The sequence below is a fragment of the Schistocerca americana genome, chromosome 7 (genome assembly GCF_021461395.2).
Source record: "Schistocerca americana isolate TAMUIC-IGC-003095 chromosome 7, iqSchAmer2.1, whole genome shotgun sequence".
In the NCBI taxonomy this organism is placed as follows: domain Eukaryota; kingdom Metazoa; phylum Arthropoda; class Insecta; order Orthoptera; family Acrididae; genus Schistocerca; species Schistocerca americana.
In genome coordinates this window covers 366247504-366266990 of record NC_060125.1, presented here as the reverse complement: position 1 = coordinate 366266990, position 19487 = coordinate 366247504, and the positions used below count along the sequence as shown (strand labels likewise).

The 19487-nt window shown below is 44.4% G+C and overlaps 1 protein-coding gene across 1 annotated transcript in view; it reads left to right on the top strand.

Annotated features, from left to right (window-relative positions):
* LOC124622421 (RNA-binding protein 28) overlaps positions 1-19487 on the top strand; it is a 116739-nt gene that overhangs the window by 81254 nt on the left and 15998 nt on the right. The window contains exons 9-10 of the mRNA XM_047148114.1: positions 13670-13886; positions 15745-15919. Of these exons, the coding sequence (XP_047004070.1) occupies positions 13670-13886; positions 15745-15919 (392 nt within the window). The remainder of the gene's footprint in view (positions 1-13669; positions 13887-15744; positions 15920-19487) is intronic.

Here is a 19487-nt window from a genome sequence, read left to right as displayed (position 1 = left end):
AATGAAGCAGGCAAAAAGGAATACAAATGTCTCAAAAATGAGATCGACAGGAAGTGCAAAATGGCTAAGCAGGAATGCTAAGAGGACAAATGTAAGGATGTAGAGGCTTATCTCACTAGGGGTAAGATAGATACTGCCTACAGGAGAAAAGAGAACCACTTATATGAATACCAAGAGCTCAGGTGGAAACCCAGTTCTAAGCAAAGAAGGGAAAGCAGAAAGGTGGAAAGAGTATATAGAGGGTCTATACAAGGGCTACATACTTGAGGACAATATTCTGGAAATGGAAGAGAATATAGATGAAGACTAAATGGGAGATACAATACTGCGTGAAGAGTTTGACAGAGCACTGAAAGACCTGAGTCGAAACAAGGCCCCGGGAGTAGACAACATTCCGTTAGAATTACTGACAGCTTTGGGAGAGCCAGTCCTGACAAAACTCTACCATCTGGTGAGCAAAATGTGTGAGATAGGCGAAATACCCTCAGACTTCAGGAAGAATATAATAATTCCAATCCCAAAAAAAGCAGGTGTTGACATGTGTGAAAATTACCAAACTATCAGTTTAATAAGTCACGGCTACAAAAAACTAACGTGAATTCCTTACAGACGAATGGAAAAAGTGGTAGAAGCCGACCTCGGGGAAGATCAGTTTGGATTCCATAGAAATGTTGGAACATGTGAGGCAATACTGGCCCTACGACTTATCTTAGAAGCTAGATTAAGAAAAGGCAAACCTATGTTTCTAGAATTTGTAAACTTAGAGAAAGCTATTGACAATGTTTATTGGAATACTCTCTTTCAAATTCTGAAGGTGGCAGGCGTAAAATACAGGGAGTGAAAGGCTATTTACAATTTGTACAGAAACCAGATGGCAATTATAAGAGTCGAGGGACATGAAAGGGAAGCAGTGGTTGGGAAGGGAGTGAGACAGGGTTGTAGCCTCTCGCTGATGTTATTCAATCTGTATATTGAGCAAGCAGTAAAGGAAACAAAAGGAAAATTCGGAGTAGGTATTAAAATCCATGGAGAAGAAACAAAAACTTTGAGGTTCACCAATGACATTACAATTCTGTCAGAGACACCAAGGGACTTCGCAGAGCAGTTGAACGGAATGGACAGTGTCTTGAAAGGAGGATATAAGATGAACATCAACAAAAGCAAAACGAGGACAATGGAATGTAGTGTCGAGTTAACTCGGGTGATGCTGATGGAATTAGATTAGGAAATGAGACACTTAAAGTAGTAAGTGAGTTTTGCTAATTGGGGAGCAAAATAACTGATGATGGTCAAAGTAGAGAAGATATAAGATGTAGACTGGCAATGGCAAGGAAAGCATTTCTGAAGAGGAGAAATTTGTTAACATCGAGTATAGATTTAATTGTCAGGAAGTCGTTTCTGAAAGTATTTGTATGGAGTGTAGCCGTGTATGGAAGTGAAACATGGACGATAGTTTGGACAGTAAGAGAATAGAAGCTTTTGAAATGCGGTGCTACAGAAGAATGCTGAAGATTAGATGGGTGGATCACATAGCTAATGAGGGGGTATTGAATAGAATTGGGGAGAAAAGGAGTTTGTGGCACAACTTGACTAGAAGAAGGGATCAGTTGGTAGGACATGTTCAGAGACATCAAGGGATCACCAATTTAGTATTGGAGGGCAGCGTGGAGGGTAAAAACCGTAGAGGGAGACCAAGAGATGAATACACTAAGCAGATTCAGAAGGATGTAGGCTGCAGTAAGTACTGGGAGATGAAGCAGCTTGCACAGGATAAAGTAGCATGGAGAGCTGCATCAAGCCAGTCTCAGGACTGAAGACGACAACAACAACAACAACAACAACAACAACAACAAAAACAACAACATTGCAGCCATTGTTTGGCTCCAGGGCATAGCGTTTAATTCCACCAGAGAAACAAGTGTGTGGGCACAATACCAGTTGTAATAGTGTATGTATCTATTTCAAATTCTGGTAGGTCTTCATAAATCTTGCCGCTATGTCACCAAGATACCCAATTTCTGTTATTCTGTTTCTGCCTCTTGTCTTCTTCTTCTTCTTCATCTTCCAAAAACATTTCTGCTTATGCAGGTCATTCACAGAGTGTCTTTGAATCTTCTTTTTTTTTTGCCCGCAGTCGAGTATTCCCTCTCCCATTGTCATCTTAGGTTCACTTCATCCTTCAGCTGGTTGCTCCATCTTGTTCATGATTTTCCAGATTCTCTTCTTCCGTATAGTGTCCATTTGAGAGCCCTTCTTTGAAGTCTTTCTTATTCCATTCTTTTGTTGTGGCCAAACTATTTCAGCCTATTTCTTCCCATAGTTTCTTTTAGGGAATTTATTTGATGAGTGTTTCATGTTGTTTCATTCCTCATCCTGTCTCTTCTCGACTTAACTCTGGATCTCTCATAGAAAGTGCATCTCTGTACTTGTTTTCTCCTCACATCTTTCTTTATCCAAGCCCCAACATACCGATTGATTGATCCAAATTGGTAAACAACATGACTTGTACGTCGTGATATTGTTTTTGGCAGATATTTTCCAATTCCTAAATTATGTTGGACACTCAATAACAAAATTTCAAGCAGTTTTCTGTCCTCTCCAAATATTCATTATTGATGTTTCCTTTCTTGGTTAGCTTACTTTCTAGACATTTGATGAAAGTATTTACTACTTCAATAACTTTTACATTACAATTTACATCCCTCATTCTTTCATTTTTACTGCTGATTTTTATTACCTTGCCTTCCATTTATTTCCGAGCCATATGTGCCTCTTCAGCTACCCTCTATCAGGTATTTAGTTGTTCCTTCAATTTCTGCTCATTAATTTCACAAATCATAAAACTGTCGGAATGTGGTATGACTTTAATATCATTTGTTGTTGACCCTGAGAACTTTACTTACAATGTTGTCCATGGCTGTATTGAAGAACAGTGGAGAGCGTACTTCATTGTCGAACCCCTCTATCTGTTCAATACCTTTCTGATTTTTTGCCATCTATTATGACGCAATTAAGTGTTCCTGATTCTGAGTTCCACTCCTTTTGAAAGTTCCAGTCTATTCAAACCTTGCCATGTCTCTTCCATTATAACAGTTTATGAAATAAAAAAAATTTAAAAGTAAAAACTTTTAATGCCTAATCCACAATTTTCCTATCACAATTAAAGTTCAGTTACTAGTTTCAATTACTATCTGCTTCCACCTTCAGATCATTCAAAATATTAAAAGACCGTTAATAAACATTGGAGATCATCATTTGCTGTAGTCATGCATTTGTAAGTACCAAAACAATAACAATACATAGTTGAAAATGTCACTGTGAGGAAGCCAGGTTGTAGATATATGGTAATTTTGCAGGTTGCAGGAAGTTGGGTAAAAGGCTCATTACTTTCAACAGTATAACAGGTATTATTGTGAGAGCATTACATGCAATGGCTCCAAAAACTGTCAGCTGTTCTGTAGCCTGGCTTTCACAAGAATGATCCTGCGTAGCTCCCCCTGTGGGTTCAGGGGTAAGAATAGGCCCGCGGTATTCCTGCCTCTCGTAAGAGGCGACTAAAAGGAGTCTCAAACGTTTCGGCCTTCTGTGATGGTCCCCTCTTGGGTTTGACCTCCTTTTTTTCCAAATTTCCGTTGTTAGTGCGTGCCATTTGGGGAAGGACACCTTACATGGTGTTTTTCTATTGGTCCATCATGCACCTCCACCTTGCGTGTTACCTATTGTCGTGTGGGGGGGGGGGACTACACCCAACATCTTCTGGGTTGTCTCCTTCTTGTCTTGTGCGCAATCTTCTTCTTAGCGCCCACGACAACTGTGGACCCTTTCAACACCTAAAATCCAGCACGGTAGCCAGTCTGTTGTGGTGGGGTCATCATGTACCCTCTTGGTGGTAGCCCCCTGGCCACGCAGGGATCGCACTACAGATGCCAGAGCTGTTTCCTCCCCATGCATGCCAAGGAGTATGTGCCCATCTTGTCTGGGGCACGGGGACTCCGGGCAATGGGATATCTGCCAGGTACCTGTTGCTTTGGCTGGGTGGCGCCCTTGGGGAGAGCCCTCGTTCGGAGTAGGTGGCATCTGGGCGGATGTGGCCCAATGAAGCGCAATAAATCACACCAAGCTGGTGGTCGCACGGCCACCGGCGTCTCTAAGCGAGGTAGAGTAGACTTTGATGCTGCGCAATATGACCCTCAGTCGTTCCCCTTGTTGGCTACGCCATGGGAGGGACGCCGATCTAGTGCCAAGCGGGAGCCTTACGTACCGCAATACCTTGTCTGCCGCAGGACTGATGGTGACTCCTTTCTTATGACGAAGCCTCTGTTTTTTGTGGAACACGTGGAGGATAAGTTGGGGAAGTGGCGGGGTTGTCTAAAATGAGGAATGGGTCCATCCTCCTCAAGACGTCCTCCCCAGCCCAGTCACGAGCGTTGCTCTTGTGTGATAAGCTGGGTGACGTCCCTGTTACCGTCACTCCCCACAGTAGCTTAAATATGGTCCAGGGGATTATTTACCATTGTGACCTCTTGTTACAATCCGATGACGAGCTGAGAGCCGACTTGGAACAACATGGTGTACGTTTTGTCCATCGTGTACATAGAGGCCCCAAGACTAACAGGGTGGCCACCGGTGCCTTTATCTTGGACTCCGAGGGTGATGTCTTGCCCGAGAAGGTCAAGGTGATGGTTTACCGTTGCGACGTCAAGCCCTACATCCCTCCCCCGGTGCGGTGCTTCCAGTGCTAGAAGTTTGGGCATATGTCCTCCCGTTGCCCATCCAGCGCTACATGTCGAGATTGCGGACGCCCCTCTCATCCCGATTCTCCATGTGCGCCTCTGCCTGTATGTGTCAACTGTGGGGAGCACCACTCTCCATGCTCGCCGGATTGCCCCGTTCTTCATAAGGAGCGGAAGATCATGGAATTTAAGACTCTGGACCGGCTTACTTATCGAGAGGCAAAACTGAAATTTGAAAGGTTGTATCCTGCTTCCATTCGAACATCTTATGCTGCAGCCACGTTATCGTTGCCCACTCGACCGACGGTTGTCGCCTCATCTGTGCCGCCTTCAGTGGGCCCTCAGGGCCGTGTATCTCTGTCTGCCCCCCTCGTGCCTGGGGGCAAGCCTTCCTCTGTTGCCCCCTTAGCAGTTGGGGGCAAACCCTCTTCTGTCGCTCCCCCCACGCTTACTTCGGGAGTGACATCTCCTCCAAAACCGGGGGGCTCGATCCCTCCCCCTCCTTCTCCGCCGGCGTTGCCTCTGCCGGTTCCTCTCTCGCGGAAGGGGTCCCTCGGGGCTCTCCCTTCCTCTGTTTCTTCTCCTACCCAGCCGGATGTCAGCCAGTGGCTGAAGGTTCCGCCACCTGCTGGTCGTAGGGCTTCTGCGTCGTCGTCAGCCTCCGATGGTCCTTCAGAGAAGCTCTCCCAGCCCTCTCACCCTAAGGGCCGACGTGAGAAGAAGGAACGGAATGTGTCCAAGAAGAAGGACGTTCCGGCGGTTTCAGTACCGCCTGCTGTACATAGTCCTGGCTCCGGGGATGAGGTGGAGATCCTCGCCTCTGCCGCGGATCTCGCCCGCACGGAACCCTTGGGGGCCTCTCCTATGGACTCAGCTGACTCTCCCCCGGTGGCGGCAGTTGGCTCTGAGGCGCTGTCTGCCTCTTAGTCGCATTCACGCCCTCCCAGTCCCTTCGTGCTTCCATTCTCCATTGGAACTGCGGCGGTTATTTCCGCCACCTGCCTGAGCTCCGGATGCTTCTGAGTGTTTCCCCTGTTCTCTGCATTGCTCTGCAGGAAACTTGGTTTCCGGCAATGCGGACCCCCGCCCTTCGCGGTTATCGGGGATACTATAAGAACCGCGCTGCCTGTCAACGAGCATCAGGTGGCGTTTGCCTCTTTGTTCACCACTCTGTCTGTAGCTCGCCAGTACACCTTCTGACGCCTTTAGAGGCAGTTGCTGCCAGGGTTGAGCTCTCGCCGGCTATTACTGTTTGCTCTGTTTACATTCCTCCGGATGGGGAGCTCCCCCGACATGTCTTGGCTGCGCTGCTGGCTCAACTCCCGCCACCTTTGCTGCTTCTGGGCCATTTCAATGCCCACAACCCTCTCTGGGGTGGGACTGTCTCCAATGACCGCAGTCGGGCCGTGGAGCATGTGTTGGCTCAGCTCGACCTTAGCCTCTTGAACACCGGTGCTCCCACGCATTTCAGTGTGGCCCATTGCTCGTTCTCGGCCATCGATCTCTCTATTTGCAGCCCTGGACTTGTCCCATCCCTCCACTGGAGCGTGTATCCTGACCTGTGTGGTAGTGACCATTTTCCCATCTCTTTGTCACTGCCCCAGTGTCATTCTTCTGGGCGCCTGCCCTGCTGGGCTCTCCACAGGGCTGACTGGCTGGCTTTTACTTCCGCTGCAACCATTGAGTCTCCCCCACAGGGTGACATTGACGAGGTGGTCCGTGTTTTAACCACGTCCATCATTTCAGCGGCCGTGGCTGCCATCCCCCGTTCTTCTGGCCTCCCTCGGAGGAAGGCTGTACCCTGGTGGTCGCTGGAGATTGCTGAGGCTATTCGCGACCGTTGGCGGGCTCTCCAGCGTCATAGGCGGCACCCGTCTCTCGAGACCCTCATCGCCTTTAAGAGGCTCCGTGCCTTGGCCCGTCGTCTTATTGCACGGCGTAAGCAGGAGTGCTGGGAGAGGTATGTCTCATCCTTGGGCTCCCATGCCTCCCCCTCGCTCGTGTGGTCCCGGATCCGGCGGATTTATGGATACCAGACCCCTATGGGTGTCCCTGGGCTCTCCTTGGACGGTGCTGTCTGCACGGACGCTGCCGCCATTGCTGAACGGCTTGCCGCGCACTTTGCTAAGAGCTCTGCGACTGCATCTTATTCCCCCGCCTTTCGCTCTCTAAAGGAGCGAGCCGAGCGGACGCCGTTCTCATTCCACACGCGTCGTTCTGAAAAATACAATGCTCCTTTCAGCGAGAGGGAATTCCTCGCTGCCCTCGCCGATTGCCCTGATACAGCACCAGGACCAGACTGCATCCACGCGCAAATGCTGAAGCATCTCTCCAGGGACTGCCAGAGACACATTCTTGCGATATTTAATCGCATTTGGAGCGAAGGCGTGTTCCCGTCGCAATGGTGAGAGGGTGTTATTGTCCCCATCTTGAAGCCCGGTGCGGACCCACTGGCGGTGGACAGCTATCGTCCCATTACCCTCACCAACGTTTTGTGCAAATTGCTCGAACGTATGGTGGGGCGGCGTTTGTGTTGGGTCCTTGAGTCGCGCGGTCTCCTCGCTCCATCCCAGGGTGGCTTCCGTCGGGGCCGGTCTGCCACGGACAATTTGGTGCGGCTGGAATCTGCTATTCGTACGGCCTTTGCCCGACGTCAGCATCTCGTTGCTGTATTTTTCGATCTGCGGAAGGCATATGACACCACATGGCGGCATCACATCCTCGCCACGTTGCATGAGTGGGGTCTTCGTGGTCGGCTCCCGGCTTTTCTTCAAACCTTTTTATTGCGCCGTTCTTTCCGGGTGCAAGTCGGCGCCGCCTCTAGTTCATCTTATATACAGGAAAATGGGGTCCCGCAGGGCTCGGTGTTGAGCGTCTCCTTATTTCTAGTGGCCATTAATGGTCTGGCTGCAGCCGTGGGGTCGTCGGTGTCTCCTTCTTTGTATGCCGACGACTTCTGCATCTCATTTAGCTCCATGACTACGGGGCTCGCCGAACGCAGGCTGCAAGTAGCCGTTCGCAAGGCAGCATCATGGGCTCTGACTCATGGTTTTCAGTTCTCTGCAGCCAAGACTCGAGTTATGCACTTCTGCAGGCGTCGGACGGTCCACCCTCATCCTGAACTTTACCTCGACGGCCACCTGCTTGGAGTGGTGGACACTTGCCGCTTCTTGGGACTCGTGTTTGATGCCCGGCTCACATGGGTTCCTCATCTTACTCATCTGAAGCAAAAATGCTGGCGGCACCTCAACGCCCTCCGCTGCCTTAGCCACACGTCTTGGGGTGCAGATCGCTGCACGCTGCTGCGATTGTACAGAGCCCTTGTGCAGTCCCGGCTTGTTTATGGGAGCCTGGCCTATGGGTCTGCACCACCCTCAGTGTTGAAGTTGTTAGACCCCATACACCACTGTGGGGTTCGGCTTGCAACTGGCGCTTTCCGCACGAGCCCTGTGGATACTCTACTGGTGGAGGCCGGGGTTCCCCCACTGCGGATTCGCCGCCATCGACTGCTCGCCGACTATGCTGTCCACGTGCATTGCTCGCCTGGCCATCCCAATCATCGCTTGCTTTTCCCTGCCGTGGTCCTCCATCTGCCCGAACGGCGACCTAGGTCTGGGCTTTCCATAGCTGTCCGCGTCCAGTCCCTGCTGTCGGAACTGGGCTCATTCCCTCTTCTGCCTCCCTTCCGGGTCCGTGCACCTACGCCTCCCTGGTGTTTGCCCCGGCCGTCCGTCCGTCTGGACTTGGCACAGGGACCCAAGGACTCGGTTCCGCCTGTGGCCCTCCGTCGCCGTTTTCTTGCGCTCCTCGCCTCATTTCCGGGCAGTGAGCCTGTCTACACTGATGGTTCCCTGGTTGCTGGTCGCACTGCCTACGCTTTTGCACACGCTGCCCATGTTGAACAGCGCTCCTTGCCGGCTGGCTGCAGTATTTTTACTGCAGAGCTGGTGGCCATATTGCGCGCTCTTGAGCATATGCGTTCCTGCTCAGGTACGTCCATCGTCATCTGCAGTGACTCCCTGAGCAGCCTCCAGGCCATCGACCGCTGCTATCCTTCTTCTCCTCTGGTGTCCTCTATTCGGGAGTCTGTTTCCACCATTACCCACTCTGGTCGTTCGGTGATCTTTGTTTGGATGCCAGGTCACGTTGGCATCCCGGGGAACAAACGTGTTGACAGGCTGGCCAAAGGGGCGATCGACGCCCCAGCTTTGGAGATCGGCCTTACGGCTCGCGATCAGCAGCTGGTGTTGCGCCGTAAGGTGCTTGGGATGTGGTCTGTTGAGTGGCATGGCATGACAGCCCCGAATAAACTGCGGGCTGTCAAGGAGACGACCGATGTATGGCGCTCCTCCCTGCAGGCTTCTCGCAGGGAGTCTGTAATCCTGTGTCGGCTGCGCATCGGCCATACCTACCTGACGCACGGCCATCTTTTGTGTCAGGAGGATCCGCCCCTGTGTCGATGTGGGTCCCGGCTGACGGTCGCCCACATTTTATTGGAGTGTCCCCGACTGCGCACCCTCTGGCAGTCTTTTAATCTCCCGGGCACTTTGCCTTTGATTTTATGCGACGATGCCTCCATGGCTGACAATGTTTTACATTTTATCCGTGGTAGTCCTTTTTATGGTTCGATTTAGGGGGGTCCTGCACCTTTCCCTTTCTGTGTCTTTTGTCCTCGCGTCTCTCAATATTTGTTGCTGTTTTGGCGTGTCGTCAGATGGTTGACTCTTTCCCTTTTTTGTTGTCGTGGTCAGTCAACCAGTCTCCGGCCATCTTCTTTTCTTCTGTATCTTTTTGTCTGGTGTTCATCTGTACTCTTTGTGTTTGTAGTGTTCGTTACCGCATTTGTGTTCTTTTAGGGCCTGTGGGGAGTCTCCTTCCCCTTGGGGTTTTACCTGCTTTGTGCATTTATGTCTCGCCTGTTTTTGGAATGGGGGACTGATGACCTCAGCTGTTTAGTCCCCCTTAAACATCCCAACAACCACCACCTCCTGCGTAGCATATAGCTTAGTCATCTTTATAAAATATGCAAAAATTAAGGGTAATATAAGAACACTACACACCACCAGTCTGACAAGATACGTCAAAACATTTGTTGTTGAATGACTATAGCTAACAATGCTTTCCATTGCTTATTCACCACCTTTGCATATTTTGAATGATCTCAAGGTGGTTGCAGGTAGCAAGTTATCAAATGTTAATTGTAATAGGAAAATTGTGGTCTAGGCATTAAAAATTTTTCATTTAAAAACTTTTTATTTAATAAACCACATTGAGACCACCGTCTGTCCCCCTGACCATGTCAGGCTTCACTAACTTTCTAACAGTGTCGTAAGCCTTTTTTATGTGTATGAATGCAACTACAGTGTTTCTCTTATAGGGCAAAATCCGCCTAGTTCTGTTTTTAAGTGTAGTTTTATCTTGTTCCTGATTTTCTGAAAAACTTTCTTTTCATAAATCTTCATGCAGTGGCACAGTGATGCTATTCCACTGTAGTTCTCGCTGAAAGCCTTCTTACCTATCTTAAATACAATAATTTTCTTTGTCAAGTCATCAGGAATCCTTCAATATTATCATACTGCCCTCATTATTCTATACAGACACTGAATTCCTATAGTAATACAATCCATGACATAACTAGGACAGTTGCATAGTGCAAAAGGTTTTGGAACATTCACGATGATGCAGGAAAGTGGGCCAGCATCTTATTTTTATTAAACCTGTTTTTGTAATTCTGTTGGTAGTATTTTTAGTGTACAGTTTTGGACATGATGTCCATTTTCAAACCATCGCCCACATCATAAGTATTGAAACACAACACAACCAATACATTTGCAAACAGCCACAATGGGCAATCATGAGTAACTTGTACAAAGTTGTGTACAGCATATTATCAGGGCTTCTTTCCAAACAGCACTAGATTGTTAAAATCTTTTGATAAAATTTCTGTCAGTTCTTTTGCACTTCCCTGTTTATGTTTTTTTCTTGTACAATGTTGGGCACTGGCGTAGCTGTTTTTTGCTACTGGATGAAGAGTTTGTGGTAAACTTTTCTGGCTCATATATCCTTGCAATAGCTATCGATTACTGAACACTTCAAGTAAGTGTTTTCTATTTGCTTCCTTGTTAGCTTCCTATAGGTGTGGGTGTGTTCAACACAAAAATGTTCAAAAAATATTTAAAGCTATTTTACGGTACAGTTGTGTTGTTATTCACAAAAGTGAAGAGTAAGTAGTCATTTGTTCTGAAATATCTTCGCCATTCTTCCATAATGCCTGCTGGGTGTCTATTATTTCCAAACTGGTCCTTCTTACCTGATTGCCGTATACAGCATCTGCCTTGTTCTGTGGACTCTTTACATACAATTTCCCCTTTTTTCCAAGGAGTTGTTTTGTAAGAGGAACTGATTTGTAGTAATTACCAATAGTAGCTGTTTGGCTGCATCGGCACAGTTATTAATAAGGTATAGCTTGTATTTCTCTGTCAAATTTTTGGGTGCAACAGTTATGTGACCTATACAAGTCACCCTCTGTAGGGTATATGGAATATCATTGCATGTTTTGAAATTTATTTTTGTGGCTTTTTACTTGTGCTGCGAACTACAGAATTTCATTTCATTACTTTAAATGGTACTATTGTTCCATTTGTGGCTACAGTTTCACATGATGCATACTCTGGACAATGACTCCTCTGCAACATGTCTGATATTTTCCGACGTAAGTTTCATCAACCTACATAGCTGGCTTATTGTCTTCAAAATAAGTGCAATGCAGGAATAATTGAAAACAGTTTCTGCTTTTTAGTGAATAACAGTGCCAAGAACCCTAGAGTTCTTCAGGATAAATAGCATTTCAACACTTTATTCACACACTGGGATTTGTAATGTTGTCATCTCAAAACTGTCCACCATTTCTCTTCATATCAACCACTATCAAATTAACTATTTCTCATCAAACATATGTTAAAAACATGGTGTCATTTCAAAGGATTCTTATCTATAGGACAAGATGATTTAAAACTTTATTGTTCATGATTAGTATGTTACAATCCCTTTCATACAACTACCATTGGTATAGTTGCTGCAGATTGATTTTCTTCTGCACAAGAATGCTAACATTCTTACTCAGTCATCTCCATCACCATAAGCTTTGTCAGCAACTACATCTCCTTTGTAAGGACACTCCAATAGTTACAAATAATCAGATTAAAAATGTGAGTTTTGCAATAGCCCTAGAGTATCCTTTTGTTAATGTATATGCCTCTACTCTGGTATGTGATCCATTTGAACTGAAACTATTCATAGTATTTGTTTATGCAGTATTCACCTATTAATAAAGTTCAGAAATATGCAGTCAACTTCATGTTGGATAGAAATTGTGTGATAATTAGTAATACATAACTTAATTCAGTGTAAATTTTCCAAAGAATAAATCTAAAAAACAAAACCAAGCTATACCTGATTTCTTGCAAAAACCACTATCAACACAATCAAAGAATACAGACTAATACACAGAACTGCAAGAAACTAACATCAAACAGAACGATCAGATTCTTCAACTGTGATCAAAGTTTGTCTTCTGTATCAAACCATTGAATTTATACCAACAGGCCGTGTGACATCTCAGTTATAAGTTTTATCAATAAGCCATATGCATCAGTGTAGACATGCTTACCTCCAGATGTAAACTAGCTGAAGAATGTGAGCATTTGGTCCCTGAAATTCACCCAGCATCCTGCATGGGGCTTTGCTGTGACTACCAGCAGCCTTGTAGCAGCCAATACGTTAAACAAGTTTGCGATCAGTTTCCTCTTCCACTGTTTTCCATTGATTCTCTCTCTCTCTCTCTCTCTCTCTCTCTCTCTCTCCCTCCCTCCCTCCCTCCCTCCCTCTCCCTCTCCCTCCCTCTGTGTGTGTGTGTGTGTGTGTGTGTGTGTGTGTGTGTGTGTGTTTTCCCTGAATCACCTAAAGCAAATGTTAAGATGGTTCTTGTACTTCCCAGGAGATTTTATCATTGGTGTCTTCTTCAACTAAAGTGTACTTCTATGACTTATGTAAGCACCCGTCTTATTTACATTTCCTGTCCTTGTCTCTCAGTAAATTGCCTGTTTATATTAATCTATTTGTTTTTCATTCTGCCACCGTAAGAAGCTTCCAATTTTCCCCCTTTCTTCTTCTTCTTCTTCTTCTTCTTCTTACAATTTTCCTTTTGACGATGTTATTTTGGTCAAGCAATGTTATTGATGCTGGAATTTTATTTCACTGGTTTTTGTGATACATTCAGCAGTTGAACATATTGTTTGCTGTGGTTTTTTCCACCCTTAAAGTTTTTACTACTGGTCTTCCAGCAAGCATTCAGTCAAACATCTAATCTGATACTGTTTTCAATATGATATTCTTCTGTTTGTCCTGATTTTATGAGCTTGTCTTCTTCATATAGTTTTAAAGGCAGTAAGCCTCTTCTTTTCCAGGAATTGTGTTCCTTCACCTCAACAGATACTGAAGAAGATATAAAATATGTATCTCTTGGTGATTTGGTGCCCTGTGGCATTTCATTCTGTGCTCATTAAATATGTCTCTCTGTAACTGCTGTTTTTCACATGTTTCATATGTATCAGAACTTTGTTAAGGCTGCTGCATATATTTTTCTTTGTCCATATTTTAGTTTCTATTTCACAGCACATCCCCCCCCCCCCCCCTTCCCCCTTTCCTTTCTCTCATTTTTCAAATATGAGCATCTTCTCTTCCTGTAAGCAAGCATTTCATTGTTCTTTTTAAACTAGTTCAAGTTATACTGGACACCTCTAAAATGTGGATTAATTGTTTTGTCTTTTACATGTGACTTTATAAAACCATCCCTCTTTTATCTTGTGAACTAGGAAAACAAAGTTTAAATCAATCAATTATTTTACCCATTGTTGACTGGTTTTATTTTATTCCAGGCAGATGGAACCTACAAAAGAAAAACTTAGAAAGCCAAGAATTGTTTCCAATGATGTAACAGAAGGCTGTACAGTATTTGTGAAAAATGTTCCATTTTCTGCAACTAATGAAGAATTGAAATCCTGCATGGAACAGTTTGGTCCTGTGGTTTATGCACTGATATGTATTGATCCTTTGACAGAACATTCTAAAGGAACAGCGTTTGTAAAATTTAAGGTATAAATATTTCAACCGTCAACAAGCTAATGTTGGTTTTCGCATGTTTGCATCGTTTCAGTGTCATATTTTTTTCTCAGTCTTACCCAAGCTTATCAGCAATTCTCTTGTAAGCTTGAGTAGTTCAGTACAAGATAAGAGTGATAACCAATTCTGCTTAGTTTCTCACTGCAATTTGTGAGGGTGATAATTCATTAATTTTGCTACTGTCAAACACATTGTCTTTCAGATGTTAGATATACACCACTATTGTACCATCTCATTTAAAACTGGTTGTATACACCTTACTGTTCTACAAGTAAAACAAGGGTAATGGAAAGTAGTTGAATCAGATCAGACGATACCAAGGGGTTTAGATCATGAAACGAGATATGGAATGTAATAATGAGTTTTGCTATTTGGGCAGGGGGGACTGATAATGGGAGAGAGAGGGAGAGAGAGAGAGAGAGAGAGAGAAGTTAGAAACTGCAGACTGCCTGTTGCAAGAAAAGCTTTTCTGACAAAGAGTAATTTATTAACATCCACTACAAATTTAAATGAGAGGAAGTTTTTTTTAATAGTACATGTGTGGAGTGTAACCTTGTATGGGAGTGAAACGTGGACAGTAAGCAGTTCAGATGGTAAGAGAATAGAAGCTTTTGAAATGTCGTGCTAATGAAGAAAGCTGAAGATTAGATGGGTAGAATGAGTTACTAATGAGGAGGTACCGTGTCAGATTGGGGAGAAGCTTATGACACACCTTGACAAAAAGAAGGGATCAGTTGGTAGGACATATCCTGAAGTATCAAAGAATTGTCGGTTTGGTAATGGAGGGAAGTGTCTGGGGTAATTGCAGAGGGAGACCCAGGTATGAATACAGTAAACAGGTACAAAGGTATGTAGGTTGCAGTAGTTATTTTGGGAGGAAGAGGCTTGCACTAGATGGACTGATATGAAGAACTACATCGTACAAGTTTTTGGACTGAAGACCATGACGACAACAGCAGCATGTCCAGATATTGAACTGTCTTCTGTAATTCTATGTTCAGAAAATAATTAAGTAGTTTTTTTAGGATGCTGTTTCTCCTGTTTCATAGTACAGTCCTTAAGATTATTTGAGATAATTATTTCATACTATTTGCCTACATAACTTGAATAAAATAACTTTGTGATTGACAGATTGCAGTGTGGGAGCCATATTGTTGGCTTTCAATAGGCCACATCTGACAAGGCTCTGCACCTATCTACAAACCAGATAATTCATGAGAACATGACACTTGAGAAAGAACTATTAATTTGTTGATGGCTTGTCGCCTTCTGTTTAACTTGTTGAAATACCAATCACAAATTATTCGGTCAGCATATTGTTAGAAATGTCACAGAAACTACTACTGCACAATTAATTAATAACTTACATTTTCGGGATTTCCGGAGTTTAGACAGCTAGCATAAGAGCTCATTGTGTATACTGAATTTTTGAAACAAATTCACTGTTTCTGTGAATATTGTGACCCCTGCCCCAAGATAACACCCGAGATTATTGTAATTCTGTTTATTGTTGACTATATCCATAGATTTTTCTTTCTTTCTTTTTTTTCTGTTGTAAAAATAATGTGGGACAGGGATTAACTTAGTGATAATGAAACCCATCCATTATTACGTTCCTTAAGACTTTATGATGGATTAGCTGTAGAAATGGTTCTTGCATGAAACGTCACCCAAGAACAATTCCTGCGGATTTATTGTTATTCACTTGACTTCCAGAAGGTCATTGTTACAGATTTTGATAAATTTACTGTAAAAGTCAATTTATTTCTTTGATTATTTCATAGTTCTATGCATTATCACAGTGAATTGTTAGTGTTATTTTGTGTTTCAGGAAAAGGAAAATGCAGAAGAATGTTTAAAAGCTGGTACAGAACTCACATTAAATAATCAAACATTGGATGTGTTTAGAGCTTTAAGTAGGGATGAGATTGGTCAAAAGATGAACAGAAACAAAGATTCTGATAAGAAGAAAGATAGTAGAAACTTGTATCTGGTGAAAGAAGGAGGTAATTAATATGTTTGTCAATGTCTGTGAGCATGTTGCAAAGTCACAGTTGTATTCACAAGAAGCAATACCAGTAAAATATGTTTAAGTCATCTCTCCCAAATTCCTCCATATGTAGCCACCTCGTTGGCTTCATATTAAGTTTCTCTGTTGCTGGCACATTTCTTCATTATATCTTTGATCTTGCCTTCAACTTTAATATTCAAGAAGACTACCTGAAATTCCAGTCTCCAGTTGTGTTAGGGTTTTACAGTGTCTTTGAACTTCACATAAAAATCCAGTGCTGAATTATCTAATGAAGCATCAACCAAAAGTATTTTGATTGGTATAGGTCTCCTAGATTACAAGGGTAGTTTGAAAATTTTGCTGTATCACCACCAGATGTCAGCACTATTGCAATGAGTTTCTCATGTAATAGTATGCTGTACATTATGAGTAAACAAGCAACATGTCAGTGATTTGGACAGAGATCTGTGGTGCAGACATCTCTGTGTCATTGTTCCTGTGTAATGATTTGTGAAAATGGAAGAAAAATCGAGATTCAAGCAGTGATAGGTGCTTCATAAAGAAAAGTATGAAAGCAAAGGAAATTCATACCAGTTTTCAGAAAACACTGGCAGACTGTGCTCTTTCATATTCACTTGTTGCCAAGCGGACAAACAAGTTTAAATTTGGTCGGGACAGCTTGGATGGTGATCCATATAGTGGTCGGCCGAGATGATGCTGCTACCTAGAAATTATTGAAAAAGTGCATAGAATGGTCATGGAGGATTGCCAACTGGAAGTGCGAGAAATTGCTGAAGCTACAGGGATGTCATCTGTGCATATCACATTTTAACAATGCAACTGGATATGAGAAAATTATCTGCTAGATGGATGACGGTGACATGAGTCTTTTAACGCAGGATCAGAAATGCTTCAGAATGGAAATGTTCGTACAATGTTTGACACGTGATTTTAAGTTTCCCTGGTGAAGGAAATCTTGAATAGTTCTCGGGTACTCAGGCAGGTGGCGTCATCTAAAAGGCGTGATATTTTCTGGCAAACTTCTTGCTATCTTCAGATATTCATGATGACCGGATGATATCTGCTGGATGCTGCCTTAATATTCTCCGCCCCCTGCTCCCGGTGTCTCTGGGAGCATTGATGGGGGAAATACAATGCCACTTTTCAAGCCAGAGCCTTCAGTAGTGCCACAGCCGGCACCAAATGTGAATCTCTGTGGGCGTAGCGACAACACTTATTCGTTCTCTTCAATTGCCATGACGGGAGCAGACCTTCATGTAGACTGTCATTGCTCTCTGGTCAGGCTCAAGGCTGGGTCCCAGGCTTTGCTTAATTGTTAATTAATAGCCTGTCATGAAGTCGTATCTCTACAGTTTCTTTGAGAATACAGTTCCAGAAAGATTTTGATTGTTGCAATGACTTGGTTTCATCATAATTCGTGGTATATCCATAGGAGATGCACTGCTCTGCCACAGCACTGTGCAGCAGGTTACTCTTGCACTTCCACAGCTCGCTGCAGAGAAAATACGATGTGAAGATGATTTGCAGCACTGTTCCATAAGAATGGTTGTAGCAACTGCCAGATACAATGTGCCTTAAAACCAAAGAAGCTAAGACCACAGCCTTCCGAAAACAAAGATAAAGCAGTTGTGACAACAATTATTCCATATGTCAAGAAACATCAGCAAAATTCGGAAGAATACCCAGGAAACACAATGTCAAGTGTGTGTTCAGACCACCAGTCAAGATGAAAACCTTATGGGAGCCAGTCGAGGATGACCTAGGACGCCAGAAACCAAGAGTCTACCTTATCCCTTGCCAATGTGGAAAAATGTGTATAAGCCAGACTATCCGGACAGTACATGATAAATACACTGAGCATAAACGCCACATGCACAGTGTTTTGCCAACAAAGTCCGTGTAGCAGAGTGCTGCGTCTCCCACAGACATATGATGAATTATGATGACACCAAGTTGCTGCAACAATCCAACACCCTCTGGGATGGTATTCTCAAAGAAACTGTAGAGACCTGGGTGCATGGGGGATTAATAAATAAGGACAGCAGTTTTCAATGAAGCAAGGCCTGGACCAGCTCTGATAATGAGCAGAGCGCAGCGGCAGTGTATGTGAAGGTGCACTTCTGCCATGACAACTGAACCCAGTATGTTGTCCTCGATGGTGAGTATTCATCGGAGGTGAGGGTATTATCTGGAGTGCCCCAGGGAAGTATGGTAGGTCTGCTGTTGTTTTCTATCTACATAAATGATCTTTTGGATAGGGTGGATAGCAATGTGCGGCTGTTTGCTGATGATGCTGTGGTGTATGGGAAGGTGTCGTTGTTGAGTGACTGTAGGAGGATACAAGATGACTTGGACAGAATTTGTGATTGGTGTAAAGAATGGCAGCTAACTCTAAATATAGATAAATGTAAATTAATGCAGGTGAATAGGAAAAAGAATACTGTAATGTCTGAATACTCCATTAGTAGTTTAGCGCTTGACACAGTCACGTCGATTAAATATTTGGGCGTAACATTGCAGAGCGATATGAAGTGGGACAAGCATATAATGGCAGTTGTGGGGAAGACGGATAGTCATCTTCGGTTCATTGGTAGAATTTTGGGAAGATGTGGTTCATCTGTAAAGGAGACTGCTTATAAAACACTAATATGACCTATTCTTGAGTACTGCTCGAACGTTTGGGATCCCTGTCAGGTTGGATTGAGGGAGGACATAGAAGCAATTCAGAGGCGGGCTGCTAGGTTTGTTACTGGTAGGTTTGATCATCACGCGAGTGTTACGGAAATGCTTCAGGAACTCGGGTGGGAGTCTCTGGAGGATAAGAGGCGTTCTTTTCGTGAATCGCTACTGAGGAAATTTAGAGAACTAGCATTTGAGGCTGACTGCAGTACAATTTTACTGCCGCCAACTTACATTTCGCGGAAAGACCACAAAGATAAGATAAGAGAGATTATGGCTCGTACAGAGGCATATAGGCAGTCATTTTTTCCTCATTCTGTTTGGGAGTGGAACAGGGAGAGAAGATGCTAGTTGTGGTACGAGGTACCCTCTGCCACGCACCATATGGTGGATTGCGGAGTATGTATGTAGATGTAGAAGAGGATGAAGAAGCATTGTCACCATGCCAGCAGAGATCCACGTCCGGTGTTGCTCCCACCACTAATGTACCAGGTCTATGACAAGCTGCATGTGGTGGGAGGAGGAGAAGGGCTGGGAGGGGGGGGGGGGGGGCAGAAGATATAATGTTAGCACCCAGCAGATATCAGACAGTCATCAGGAATGCCTGAAGATGGCAAGAAGTTGGCTCACCAAAATATCGTGCTTTTTAGAAACATGTGTGGTTGAATACCTGAGAACTATTCCAAACGTTTGACCCATTAACGGAGCAACCAACAAGATTTTTTTTTGCCGGTTTGTGATTACACATGAAACTTGGTTCCTGTACTATACCTCAACAACAGTCAAAGCAGGGGAAACATGTTGGTTCACCACCACCAAAGAAAGCAGAGGCAACGCAGTTGCCGGAAAGGTCATGGCATCAG